Source organism: Rutilus rutilus (assembly GCF_951802725.1).
Source record: "Rutilus rutilus genome assembly, chromosome: 8".
In the NCBI taxonomy this organism is placed as follows: Eukaryota; Metazoa; Chordata; class Actinopteri; order Cypriniformes; family Leuciscidae; genus Rutilus; species Rutilus rutilus.
The window spans coordinates 43,162,054-43,177,504 of NC_140222.1; the positions used below are offsets into that span (position 1 = coordinate 43,162,054).

The 15,451-nt window shown below is 39.5% G+C and overlaps 1 protein-coding gene across 1 annotated transcript in view; it reads left to right on the forward strand.

The window, feature by feature from the left end:
- Positions 1 to 15,451, forward strand: part of anos1b (anosmin 1b) — an 80,898-nt gene that overhangs the window by 59,205 nt on the left and 6,242 nt on the right. The window contains exons 7-10 of the mRNA XM_084416573.1: positions 2,571 to 2,767; positions 8,076 to 8,214; positions 13,449 to 13,604; positions 14,265 to 14,359. Coding sequence (XP_084272699.1) covers positions 2,571 to 2,767; positions 8,076 to 8,214; positions 13,449 to 13,604; positions 14,265 to 14,359 — 587 coding nt within the window. The remainder of the gene's footprint in view (positions 1 to 2,570; positions 2,768 to 8,075; positions 8,215 to 13,448; positions 13,605 to 14,264; positions 14,360 to 15,451) is intronic.

The following is a 15,451-nucleotide window of genomic DNA, read 5'->3' on the forward strand; positions in this document are numbered from 1 at the left end:
CAGGTTTGGAACGACTTGAGAGTGAGTATTTAATGACAGAATTAAAAAAAAATTGTGAACTAACCCTTTAATGAAACAAAAGGCCTCTTAAATATACTTAAAGAGAGTACACTTTCACGACTGTTTCTTTAAACACTTAAGTTCACTTTGTACTGAATGTTTCACTTTAAAATACATTTAAAATATTCATGATTAATAATATTTTGTCATGTTTTGAAGAAGCACACTGACTAACATACATGTTAAGTCCGTTTTTAACTTTTTTTAACCATTTTATCTGTAGTGTGTTTTTCGATACTGCTGTTGGAGTTAATATATTTTAGATGTGCTAAATTGCAAGTTCATCATTACAAATGTGTAATTATATTTAAAAGTATGTTAAAGAGTAGGGTAGAGTGGGGGAAAACGCCCCCCTGGGGTAAAACGCCCCCCACCTGTTTTTCCCAAAATAACCACTAAAAGTAGTCAAAATACATTTTTACTGTTGCTATGCACTACGTTGATAACGGGGATATACAAATCTCTATGGATAAGCTGACACCAGCGACACATTTGAAGAGAAGAGGATTACATGGTAAATGCTATAATTTTCAGATATTAGTAAATAAGTGTTTAAGAGAATATTGTTCTGCAGGATATCGCAGTGATGTATGATAGATGAATAGTGAAGTCTGTAGTTTGAGATCATATATTATTTATAAGGAATATAATTATATTTTAAAAATTAATTAAAAAAAAAAAAACTCATAGCTTGTGGGGTAAAACGCCCCCTACGCTGAGGGGTAAAACGCCCCCCCTGGGGGCATAGTTTCTCTATCATAATTACTATAATAAAATATTTCTGTCAATCAAATCCTTTGTTTTACACTTAATGCAGTATAACTAGGTGGTAAAATCAAAATATTTGAACAAAACATGAAAAAATTACCTCAAGTGAGCATTAACTAGCTAGCTTGCTAGCACAGTTAGCTCACTGATGGAAGGTAGTTAATTTTGCCTATTTTGAACATTGCTGAAATAAATATTAATATATATACATGTTGATACATTACTTGCCTTTTACCTTTAGAGATTAAAAACTATTGTCTGTTAATTTTGCTGTTGATCTATGAAGCAAACTGGTTGGTAAGAAAGGGGGCATTTTACCCCACCTTGGGGGGCGTTTTACCCCACCGCTGGGGCAAAACGCCCCCTTTGTACAAAAATATTTTCAGTGAAAATACTAATTAATTATGAAGGCTGAGCAATTTTAATATTTGGTGAATAACTCCTGCCATAGTCACTCAAAACCGGGATGGCAATTCTAGTCACATTTATGTTTTGTTTCACTGTAATGTCACATTTTCCTTAAGGGGGGCGTTTTCCCCCACTCTACCCTACTTCTTATTCACGAGAGATTGTAGCGAGGCCGAGGCACGCAGATTTAAATGATCAACAAGCTTACACGATCATGAGTGAATGTTTCTGCGTCTATAGTCATAACTGTTTTTAAGGTTATGGTGGGTGTGCTTACAGTAAAATGAGGCGCAGACTGAATGTTATGTCTACACTCTTGTTCTGTCTGGATTATTCGCGCATCACTGGCGGCGGTCATGTGTGTGTCCTCCAGCAGTGGCAGTGGACATCCATCATTAGCACACTTCTCGACTCGTGTCTGGAACGCCTCTCTTTGCCACATCAACAGAAACATCTCACCTCTATAGGAACCGAGAGGCGGTTCACAGGCGTAATGTTTTTTTTTTACTGAGCTAATGATATAATCTATGGCTAACCCTACCTCTAAACACAACCCTTACAGAAAACTTTCTGCCTTTTTATTTTTTTCCACACAAAAGCTTATTTTATAAGCAGTTTTCCTAGTGGGGCCCGAACAAATGTCCTCTCAATTTCAAAAATGTCAGGTTTTACTATCTTTGTGTTGATATTTGGATCTCACAATGTAGGTTAAACAAGAACACACACTCACACACACTTCTTTATCCCTGCTGAGCACTACGGTGGCTTATGAAAACACTCCACACGGAGCCAAGAAACACTAGACAACAATTGTTTGATCTTTTCTTATTTCAAGAATGCCAGCAGACAAACTGACTGGAAAGCTTCACGATAGAAGAGTTTATTTGGGGTACAATTTGGACTTGTAAAACCTCTGATCTGTGTGTTATTATATTTATCCTAAGTTTCTCATATTTCTGTCTGTATCTGTTTTCATTTATTTATTTATTCATTTATTTTTTAGGTCATTTGTTTTGATTGCAATTTTATTTCACGGATCAGTGGCCTGGACCTGGGTTTACTGTGAAGAAACCTTTGTATGTGATCCTATCCATGAAAAAAAAAAAAAAAAAGCTGTTAGTGTGTAAAAAAATCCATGGAAACATGGAAAAATCACATCCCTGAAAATGTCACATGAGCAATAAAGTTGCCCATCAATTGTTTGTCCTGCTGAAGTTATTCTCCTGTCTGATGTTTCTTGTGGTTCTCTCCAGGTCATGTTGGGTGAACACAAACAAACTGACGAGAGTTTGATGAAAAGCAGTGGTTTGACAGAAGCACCATCTCTGTTTCAGATCCGTTTCCCCCAGAGACCCCACAGAATGCCAGAGCAGGGAACCAGACGGTTCGCCCCGACGGCACGGTGAGTGTCCTGGTGCTGTGGGAGGCCCCCAGCGAGAGCGACCTAGGGGTCCACCATTACAAGGTGACCTGGATCCCTCGAGGAACACCCCCACACAGCCAGAGCCGGGCCGGACGGGTCACAGATGGGGTAAGCCCTCCTGAGCTCAGCCCTTTGTCTCACCCCTCTGCTGGCATATTCGCTCAAATACTGTGCATACTTTTATATCTCTGCTAAATTGTGAACCTGTAGGGGGTTGCGTTCAGTGTTTAAATATGTGGAAAGTTCATTTCAGAAGAATGAATAAGAAAATTAAGCCAGACCAAGGCTGTGGATAGAGGCCAAATCTTGTTGAGGCTGTCGAGGTTAGAGCACAATTCTTACCTTTCCCTCATAAAGTTGAACCTGAACCCTCAGAGACGGGAGAGATTTCCCCAAGTTGTTTTTCTTGGTTTCAGTTTTGGAATGTCAGACCCAGGAAGTGCTAAATCTGCAACTGAGTTTGAGGATTTAAACGTATGTTTTCACTGGTCAGCCTCGCAGGTGTTGGACTCATGTGCCCCACCTGTGATGTAGTAAAGTGCTAGAGCCAGTTTAAGTCGGTTCCCCACAACGACCACAAAACAAAGACGCAGCTGGCCTAGTGATCAGCATATTTTATTGTAGTCCAAGCGCTCTCCTGAAAGCCACAGCTCTCAAATGGTTTTGATTAGGTAATTTGTTTTTACAATGCAATAACCTCTATGTCTGAGAAAGCAATCTATTTTATTGAACAGTAGCCTATAAAGACCTATTTCAGCTGACAGATTTTTGTTCTCAGAATGTATTTCTGCAAGCGTTTAAGAGTTATTGAGAGTAATAGCAAATATCAGATCATTTTCAAACTGCCTGGAATTAAGAATCTGTTAAGTCCAAAAAACACAACTTAGCTGAAACTAAATGCACAGTGTATATATATGTCTGTTATTTTAGAATGTATGAATGACAAAAGTATGGCTCATTTAATAGCACTATTTGTCTCTCATATGCACGGAAACTACTCCATTTGTACTCTTTATTTGACAGATTACAGTTATAGATGAAGATAGCATGATGACTTATTCAATGTGACTTCCTGCACAAAATCATTGTACATTTTTAATGGCTTAGCAAGGTTGCTCTTTATAGCAAAACATATCTCACATTATTGTACATGTTCTCTGTGATGGAGATGCCAGTCAAAAATCCCAAAATGAAACTGAGGTATGGTGAGCAGTTCTTAAACATGAATCTTGCACTGAGGAGGCCAGCTGGGCCACACATGTTTTCAAATAAACATAGAGATCTCGCTGTGATGGTCACGAGTGAGCAGGTTGGATGGAGGCTGGAAACGTGTTCCAGCACAGAAGAACATACAGTATGATGGTTCGCGTAAGCAACTTTGTACCTCATAGTAATGCTTACCACCAGGCACCACTCACTGATGGCAGAGGATGGGCGGAACGTCACTGTCGGAGACTTGTATTTGATGCAGGCGGCTACAGGTAGCCATAGGGGTAAAATAGTGGATTGAAAGAGGTGTAATGTTGCCCATTACAGTGTTCTGGATTATCTTCAGATGCTTATTTGCATTAAGTGAAAGGAGTATTCAAGTTGTCAAGTTTAGTGGGTCATCAAACACTAACCCTGGGTTCTTGGCTAACCTGGCTGATTTTAGTGATATTGAGTCCATCTGTACCGTGAATTTGTTGTTGGGCTGGCAAGGAATCTCCTCATGATTGAATTATGTCAACATAGATTTATATAGCCCAAGATGTCAAGAGATACAAGAGATATGCCGCATATATGGAGAAGTGAAGGGGGCCAAGGACTGAGCCTTGAGGCACTCCAATGGTTAGTTGGTGTGGTTAGCTGGCGATCCCTTAAAATCTTGAAGGACGTAAGCCAGCAAAGTGCAGTGTTTGTAATGACCAGGATTTAGAGAGGATGGACAGAAGGATTTAGTGATTTACACTGTCAAAGACAGCAGGACAGATGATCTGGAGGCAACTCTCAGTCACAGTTTCACAGACGGACAGCAGGACTGTCCCTGAATGTCAGCTTTTGAAGCCAAATTGGATGTCATAGCAGGTTGTTCTGTGAAAGTCAAGTCACCTTTATTTATATATATCGCTTTTTACAATACATGTTGTATCAAAGCAGCTTCACAGTGATAACATGAGAATAATACAACAAAGTTTGTTTATAGAAGAAAATTGCGTCATCGTCCACCTTAAAGGTAGGGTATGGGATTTGCAAAACGGCCGGCAGATTTAAAAAATACACAACTCAAATGGACCTACCTTCTTTCCTCCAACGCTGGCCATGACTCCACCCATTCGAAGAACATGGACGCGCAATCATGCACGAGGGGGAGGGGGGTATGGTACGACCGTTTGATTGACGAACTTACTGTCCAATGATTCTAGGTGGTCTTGGAAATGATTGGCCGGAGTTTTTCGAGTCCTGCCCGTTCCACAGATGATTAAATTGCTTAATTTTCATTTCAGTGCTTCTAACTCAGTGGCTGTAAGTGGGTTAGGAATAGGATTTCAAGTGATTTTGAAAAAATTGACAAAAAAGAGAATCACATACCCCACCTTTAAGTAAGGCAGATCAATAATATTGTTGAATATTAAATGTCCCCAACCAAGCAAGCCAAAAGCCAAGGCAACAGTGGCAAGGAACCCAAATTCCATCAGTGACAGAATGGAGAAATAAACCTTGGGAGAACCCAGACTCAGTCACTCAGTTCTCCTCTGGCCAACGCGCGAACAGTGTATGATTATGATTCAGGCAGCATTACAGGTCAGAAGTCAGATTGGATCAGAACATTCAGAATATTATCCAGTTCCATCTGGGTGGAAGTCGGAGTCATCACCCTAGGATGTTGATGGCATAGACCTTTTCAATTCTGGTTGACCTAACTAATGCAGCATAATCATGTGTTTAGGTGATGAATTAGGTGTACACTTGGGTAAAGAGATGGGTCTGTAGTCTAGACTTAAACTGACAGAGTGTCTGTGAATCCTGAACAATGCTGGGAAGGCTATTATAGAGATTTGGAGCCAAATATGAAATAGATCTACCTCCTGCAGAGAATTTTGATATTCTTGGTGTTATTAAATGACCAGAATGAACATGATGGACTATAGTGTGATTTGAGCTCAGTGAGGTACTAAGGAGCCGGACCATTCAAAACTTTATATGTAACTAGCAGAATTTTTAAATGTGTATGAAAGTTGTGACAGTAAAATTGACTGATATGATATTTCTTTGTTTTAGTAAGCACTCTAGCTTCTGCAAGCGTAACTACCTGAAGTGTATTTAATAACCCTGCTGGAAATCCACCCAGAGTGCATTACAGTAATCTAGTCTTGAGGTCATGAATGCATGAAATAGCTTTTCAGCTTTAGAATTCAAAAGCATATGCCATAACTTATAAATATTTATATGGTGGAAGAATGCTGTTCTACAACTGTTCTGCTGTTCTGGAAATGAGACTAAACAATACTCCACTTTTATGTAAGTTTGTGTTCTTTTAATTCAATTAAGATTTTATGTCACGCTGTGACGTATCAAGATTCTGTTCCTCACGTCTTCGTGTGATATGAATTTGCATGTCAGAGTTCACTAATTCGAACTTTGGAACACAACGAAATACCAACCTTTTTCACATGAGCTGAGTCTCACTGACATAACAATGAAAACTAATTCCATGTTTATTGATAATGTCTCCAAAAGGGAGCATATAGAAGGAGAAAAGCAGAGGACCTAACACTGAGCCCTGTGGCACTCCATATTTAACTTGTGATTGATATAACATTTCTTCATTAACTTAAAGTGGTAACAGTCAAATAAACATGACTTAAATCATGGCAATTCCAGTTTGCTAATGCAAACCAAATTCTAAAGCCTATCCAAGAGAATGCCATGGTCTATGGTGTCAAAGGCAGCACTAAGATCCAGAATTAAGATGCATGTGCGGGAAGATAAAGCATTTAATTTGTAACTGTTAGGTGCAGTCTCTACTGTACTGTGTAGGGCCTAAATCCTGAAATTTAAAAACAAAAATGCTGGGAGCACACTTACTACTTATTATTTATTTGGGAATGTTTATTCTGGAATGTTCCGAAACATGAGTCGGAGATTTGAGATAAGTCTGTAATTAACTAATTCTCCTGGATTAAGCAATAGTTTCTTGATAAGAGGTTTGATAACCACCAGCTTAAAAGTTTTTGTGACATGACTTAAAGATAGCGATGAATTAATAATTTGTTATGTGTGATTCGATAACAATGTGTGTTTGTGTGTGTTCTCACTCACTTTCCTGACAAGTGTGACTGACAAAACTGCAAGCAGAGAGAACGTCGCCTTCAGCACAAATGGACTCCCGCATTCTTTAGAGCATTTGCAGTACACTGGTGGCAGATAGACAAAAGTGTAAAATATAAAAAGTGAGATGAATAACATTATTTATTTTGCGGCCTTCTCCTGCATCGTCATTTCCAGGCAACTGGGGGTAAACAGCTGCAGCTTTTTTATGATGCAAATACATCACGGCTAGGACCCAAATAATATAATTTGTACAAAACCAAGCGGGAGCGGTGGGGATGGGGGGGGGCAATTGAACTCAGGTTTGGACCAGGCAACAGGGATTGGTACTAAAGTCTGCCGGACAGTTCAAGAGCACTGGTAAAGGGTCTAACATGCATACATTGCACGCTGTGGTGCCTTCTGCAAAACTTAATGTTTGCATCTCTTAAGGTGTGGTGAAATTTCATGGGCAAGAAAAGGTCCATTGACTAATGTATATAGTGTAGCAATGTATAAAGCACAGCTTACACAAAAGTCACTTTTACACTCGGGATGCACCGATATGAAAATTATGGCCGATAACCGATAAATCGTTATATTTGAAAGCCGATAACCGATACATTGGCCGATAAATCTAAACCCAATTTTTTATATAATTTTTTCGAGAGCCTGATTACAAAAACAAAAGTCTCACCATTAAAATCCATGTCTCAAGCACACAATTATAATGATGTTCTCGTCTATATGACAGACTTGCACTTAACCATATTTTCCTTTTTTGAAGTGATTCCAATCATATAGGAAATAATACATTATTTATCGGCTTTAATATATCGGGGCAAATGTTTTTATTGGGCCGATAACGATAACATTAAAAATTAACATAAATCGGCCGATACAGGTATAGTGGCCGATATATTGCGCATCCTTATTTTAAACCAAGTAGCTTTCTGTTGGTCAGCGTGGAGAATCCTTGCAACTAACTTCAGCCTGTTGCAAAATCTGCATTGGGAAATCTCGCACACTTGCAGGGATTCCTATTGAAAATTCACCCAAAAACTGTGACCTCGTCTTTAGTGCTAACCCTATATAAATGCTAATGTCTTGTTTTTATGGCCTGTAGGATGTAACGGAGATGGAGCTTCATGGTCTACAGCCCAGCACACACTACACAGCACAGATTCAGGCCGTCTCTTACTGGGGTCCGAACCGACTGAAGAGCAGCCGAGCTCACCTCTCCTTCATCACCGCCTCATCCACCAGTAAGATCTCCTTTGACTTCTGCCATACTTAGAAAGATTTATATGAACGTTTGGAAAGTTCCAATTATCAAACTTCATAATTAACCGTTTTCAGACTGAGAGCCAATTTTGATATGCAATCAGTTTTACCAAGTATGAATTGAAAAGGGTGTAAATGAAGGGGTGTCAGAAATAAAATATTTGCTCTATTTAAAAGGCTTGATTCTGGCCCCCTCCTTTCACCATGAATCAGTGGTGCCGTTGATAATTGCAGCACAGCAGAGCCATTAAAAACACAGAAAACCTTCTTTGGCGAGGAGAGTGTTTTGTCAGAAATGTTGTCCTCTTACGGTGACTTAGATTTTGGCACATGAGTACATGAGGTTAACCTTTCCCAAAGGCAGCACATTTCAGCCCTGTATCAGCATCCAGAGCTTATCTGAGTCCAGCAGGACCGTGGCTCAGCAGGAGAGGGTTCAGGGCACTAAAGCTCAACAGGACTGCAGTTAACCCCACACAAGTTCCTCACCTCCACTGTTGTGTTCAATAAATCTTTCAGTAATTCTGCTAATTACAGACACAAAGTCAAGAGATATGATAGTTTTCGTTTGGCTCTGTTAAGTTGTTTTACTAGAGCCCAAACTGACATGCTGCAATATTCAAAGACATAATCCATTTTTCTAAAAAAAAAAATGAAATATCTTTTTCTTTGCTTTCCAGTCATTTTTCCACTTTCTTATGTCTTTAATATTTTCCCTTCTGGTTTTATCAGCCCTCAGTTATTTCTCTTGAGGTCTCTGAAACACCACATCAGTTATAAAATAGCTCCATATTGCCTTACAGTAATGTATTGCAGACTTGCCTAATGCTGAACCCAAGATTTCATTAGTCACAGTTTATGAACAAGGAAGAATTGTCATTGAAAAAGAAACGAATCTAATTTAAAACGTCAGTGCCTGATTTTTTGTCATTTTATTATAGGAAATCTTATCTCCTTATTCAGTGCAATCTTCAGTGCATTTTATTAGAAAGTCCCAAAGATGTGCGACATTCCTACTTGATATCCGCAAGATGACCCTTGAACCCATATAACGCACAATTGCAGTCTCTTTAATGTCTCAGATGTTTCTTATAGACAGCAATGAGATTTAATGGAGACCTTTGCTTAACTTCTTCTCAGATGTTTCTCCTGAGAAAAAGATCCTAATAATGTCCTCTAGAGTTTCAGAAAATATTTCACCGTCTCAAACTGCTCGTATTTGCCAAGATCAGAAGTTTTCGATTTCAATATGAACTTCGATTCATTTCGGCTCATTTCTCATGTACAACAATTGTTTTCATTTGTCTGTTTATTTTATGAAAAACATCTGTGACAAAGCTGATACTTGAATGAAACTTAATTACGAGACCTTCATTACATCTCCTGAGCTTTGAAAGCAACCTCTCAAGTGAAGATCATATTTGATCAACATTGGCTAAATGTAGAAACTTTGATTCGTTTCTACATTTTACTGGCTTAAAAGTGAATGTTTATGCCCATGTTCACATGACATCATACACCTCAGCGAATTGTGGTTGAAAATGTTTGCCTTTGAGATGTCAAGTTGGAAGTCACACTTCAAGTTCCAGTCTATTCCAGTCTATCTTTCTCAAGTGGGATGAAGTGCAACAATGCTGTTTCATTTAACATTTGCTTTAAGATGTATTTGAAGGATCATTCTGTGTTGTTTTCAGCATAGTTTTGATGTTATGCTGTTGATTACCAAAGCCAATTATTGAATTTACACATTTATAGTAGGAAGTCTATAGGGCAAGTTAAAAGGATGTCTGTCATGACCACTATCGTCAAATACGATTGACAATTAGCATACAGTTTGGATTGGCGGTGTGGTTCTGTTCTGGGCGAGAACTCCCTGCGCATCCATGAGGCCTAGCATGGATAAGAGCAATAACCCCCCCTCAGGGTAAACAGAACAGAACCAACATGAATGTGTTGCAGATATCATTAATTCAAGATTTTAAAGTACAACATAATTCGAGAATTTATTCTGATTCAAGGGGAATCAGAAAGCCAAATCCTGACTGAGACAGGTGGAGCTGGGGAGGGAGGAGGGTAATGAGCTCCTGAGAAACGCGATGGCTCCTGATAATACTGAAGGAGCTTATATATGAATACAGGGATAGGCGTCGTATTCGATAGGCGTAGGTAGACGTGGATCAGCTGAGAGTCAGAACCAGAACTGAGGCTACGCTTGATTTTTGGTAACACTTTATTTTAAGGTGATGTAGTTACACATTACTACATGTACATAGTAATAACAGTAAATAAGGCAAAATTACAAGTATCTAACCCTAAACCAAACCCTAACCATAAAGCCTCTGTTATACTCCAGTTTGGACGCGTACACAACAGCTGCGCACAGCTCGGACGCGGACTACTTGTATTTATACTTTCTGCTGAGGTCCGCTCGGTGAACGCGTTCAGTGCATGCGCAGTAGATCGGTCTGGACAGTATAATCGATAATATTTTTTATATTTATAGTTTATATTTGCATTTATGTCAAAACCTAGACACTTTCAAACATCAAAATGACATTTATTAATATGTATTCGTGTCAAAATGACATATAAACATCTTTTCCTATTCTATTTTGCCTGGAAACGCTTCCAACAGGCTTGCGTGAAAAATAGGCACTGGTTCTATTTCTAGCATGCACACGTTTTCCGTTTTTTCAAATTTGGCGTCCATGTTATTTCCATCTCTTTCGCGGTTTTAACCTAATGAGCGCGCGCCCTTTTGTCCGCGCGGTCACAAAAACTGGGAGGCACGCGGCTGTCCGCAACGAGCCTCCGCGCGCACCCCCGATGACGATTTTTACGTCACGCGGACCCTCGCGGACCCTCGCGCCCTCGCGGTCGCGGAAAGTATAACAGAGGCTTAACCGTGATTTTATAGTTAGTACATGCAGTTAATTAATATTAGTACAATGTAACTCTGTCACCTTAAAATAAAGTGTAACTGGATATTTTGTTAAAGGACATGTCTTAATATATACAGTAAAGAACTGTATCTATAATGGTAAATCTTATAAAACATGCCCCGGTCACATTTCAACCCAAAATTATAAGAAAACCATAAGAAATTATATTTTGCATTATGAAAATCAACCCTATTTTTGGATTGTTAAAGAGGATGTTTATCTTTCTTTAGTGTGTAATATTGCTGTGATCATGAAAAAGCTCTGCAAAGTTACAAAGTCCTTCCAGCGGGAGTTATTCTCTATATCAGTGTCAGTGTTTCTGAACTCCCTGAAACGCCTCCATTGTAGTCTTGAGTTTTTTTCCAGGAACGAACACGTCACAATATTCCTCATTTAAATAATTCCCGCCCAAAATAAGGGGGCGGGGCCTGGTTGAGTTCTTTAGTAGTGTGTTGAAACTGGTAGTTATTTTTCCCAAACACATTGTAAGTGATTGACCAATCACAACACACTGCTCCCGCTGACCAATCAGAGCACAGTGTGCTTTTCAGAAGGAGGGGCTTCATAGAGGCAGGAACTAAACAGGGGTGCGTTTCCTGTACAACGTCGTAACTCACTGCTCAACTACCATAGTATATCATTGAAGAAATCAACTAGATACTAGATACATAGCTAGATACGATTGTTTCTCAAAACCATATTATCTCAAATTTGTCGTTCAACCACGTTGGTTAAAAGGATACTTCAGGATTTAGCATTAAGCTTTATATTAGTAGAAAACCTGTAGTATTTTCGAATTGCCGTGCTTCCCTCCCTCATGCCCCCCTGAGACGAGAGATTTATGTATTTTTTGTCTGGAAAAAATCCTCAGATGACTCAAAAATCGTCATTTTGCGTCATCGGAGGATTTTTTGGCCAGAGGCTAAAGACTACAGCCAGTAGTAGGAGCTAGTCCCGCATGTTTTCAACCCGCCCATAGAGGGTGGGATCTCACTCACAGAATGTACACATAGTGTCAGCCATCTTTTTTTGGAAGCTAAGCTAGCAGGCTCTTGTTCTGTGGAGAAAGCTGAGTAGTAGGGGTTACCATCCTCTTTTTAAGACTCATTAGTAGCCTAGTCTTGTTGTTTAACTGCGCGCTCTTACCGGTAGGCGTGGCTTGGGAGTGGCCTCGTAGAGCAGTAGAGCAAGTGCATTCTGGGAGTTGTTGTCTTTCATCCACATGAGCCAGAAATACATTTTCTGTCTTTTCTCAGTCTAGAAGGCTCCAAATTCAAAAAATAATTTCACATTTCTTCTAGATAAATGACCCATTTTAAATACACATTCATCTTTCCAGAGGTGAAGTATCCCTTTAATGATGTCAGGCAGGTGGTGGAGTAATAACTAATTCGTTTGAGATTGAATTTACACTAGATTTTGTGCTATAAATTACGGACATGGCATCTGAGGACTAATTCTCATTTTGCTTTATTTCCAGATTCAATCATAGGCTCGTTCTTACGTACTATCAGCACATGCGCACTATACAAAAACTGTGCTTTAAATATCTTGACAAACTAAAAGGCGTACGTAAATTATATTTGTATCAATTCAAAATAAAAGATATAGATTGTACTGAATGTCAGCTTGCTTATTTTGCTCAAGATGAGGATTCATTGAGTCCACATGTCATAAAAACAAGAAACCATGATTTTAACCACAGGTCGAGAGCTGTCGTTCCAACAACACAACTCTGCGACGCTGTTTCCCAATGTTCGTTGGAACTATGGCTTCAGGAAACGACTCATTGAACTATGCTGATAACGACAAAACTTGCCACCATAGTTGGCTAACGATGCTTTTGGGAAACGCACTCCAGAGCGTTACTGACAGACTGGGAAGAGAGGAGCTGCAACAATGGAGAATATGCGACAAATAATGAACATTCAAGCAGGAAAACCTGTTCTAGTAGAGCCGACTTTGTAAAAGGGCATAAAAGGTCCTCTTTAAGATTTTAATGGTGTTTAAAATGTAAACAATTATTGCAATAAAATGGTTTTATTTATGTAAATCAGCATAAATGAAAGGCAGTGCTACAAAAATTTTTGTAAATGTTTGGTCCTAAAAATAGAATTTATAAATTATCCAACCATTGAGACAATTCCTACTAAGTTGTTGTTGGTCACTTCCATGCCACAGATGCTGTACCTGAAGATTAAATGTTGAAAATTTGTTCATTCAAACAATAAAGACTATTGTCAGATGTAACTGAATCTCCGGTCTCATTCTAGCATCCTCCTATGGGAATGGCCATCTTTCAGGAGAGTTCTCCAATGAGCTTCCAATATCCCAGTCCTCTCCCAGTATCCTGAGGCTAGAAGCGGCCGCCCCTCATTATCACGAACACCAGCTGCAGGTCAAGGTCTTCTGGAAGAGCCGGATCCAAGGCAAGTGAGCTTCTTTCTATAGACCAAGGTAATGTGACTAGGGTCATTCAAAGTTTACTTCTATGCAAAAATTGTCTCCCAACAAAAAACCCTCTCACATGACTTCACACCGGTCACACAAAGCCTTATCTGTTTGTTGACAATCCATCGAATCCATGTGTGTCCTTAAACAAGTCACTGCCAAAGCAACAGCATGACTGATGATTTATGGAAGAATGTTACCAAAGAAAAATATTATCTATCCTGCATAAAAAGACAATCTCGCAGGGATGTCCTCTCTAGACTCTTTCCAACAGATTATTCACAATCTGCTTAGTAACTGTGCTCCAAAAATACACATTTGGCGACGACGGCCTTCAAAGGCAAGATTCCAGTCAGACCACAAGCGCCCATAAATACAGGGTGCTGATTTACTGTTATCTCCTGGAAAGAGAGGCATGAAGAGTGATTTAATAATGCCGGTACGAGTGTGAAATCAAAAACAGATGAAGGGGGATGGCGACCTGACGCGGGTTTGGAGAAAGATGTCATGTTGCTTGCGTACGGAAACAGGAAGCCGGGAGCAAAATGTAGATGATCCCTGAAAATATGTGGAGGAGGCAGAACCTCAGAAATGGAAAAAACGCAATCTACAACATTCGGTCTTGTTTACTTTTGCAGAAAGCCAGAAGGATTCCAGTTCATATGTTGTGAGATGGTATCCTGAGGTTTGCGCCAATAACGTGACGAAAGGCGAGAAGACAGCCACAGTTCAGGTGTGTCTCATCGAGTGTCACCTATGCTTCATTTTATTTTTTAAGTTCAAGTAAAATGTGGATATTTCCCCATGGTGTGACAGTGTAACTGTGTCAATGATTGGCTAACCTATGTACATGTGAGCATCCAGTGGTGGACGAAGTACACAAATCAAGTACTTGAGTAAAGGCCCGTTCACAACAAGAACAATAATTATTACGATAACTATATTAACGTCCACACCAGCGCACTGGTCTGCCTCTTTACATGCTTAAAGGGATAGTTCACTTTGAAATTAATTTTTGATATGTTTTAGCTTACCTCAAGGGCATCCAAGATGTAGGTGTCTTTGTTTCCGCAGTAGTTTCAATTTTGATATTTTTAGGTCAAACCGTTCTTGTCTGTCAGTCATATAATGCATGTCGATGGTCACTGTCTCAAAACACAAGCACAGAGTCCAAATTAAAACAATTCCCCATCGTCCAAATTAAACAATTCCCCATCGTAAGTACACATTGTACACGAAACGAGCGGTTTGTGTGAGAAAACGAACAGTATTTATATCGTTGTTATCTCTTGAAAACAGCACACGTCCAAATGATCTGACGGCGCGGGCGGGTATAGATGTATACACTAGATGTCGCCTTCGCTACTGCAGTTCATTGGAACGAAACCGTAGCCAAGGCGACATCTATGTATACATCTATACCCGCCCGCGCCGTCAGATCATTTGGACGTGTGCTGTGTTCAAGAGATAACAACGATATAAATACTGTTCGTTTTCTCACACAAACCGCTCGTTTCGTGTCTTAGGCCATCAATGTGTACTTATGATGGGGAATTGTTTAATTTGGACGATGGGGAATTGTTTTAATTTGGACTCTGTGCTTGTGTTTTGAGACTGTGACCATAGACCTGCATTATATGACTGACAGACAAGAACGGTTTGACCTAAAAATATCAAAATTGAAACTACTGCGGAAACAAAGACACCTACATCTTGGATGCCCTTGAGGTAAGCTAAAACATATCAAAAATTAATTTCAAAGTGAACTATCCCTTTAAGCTGATTGGCTTTCAATGTTTTTACCAGCTCAAAAGTTTGACTTCTT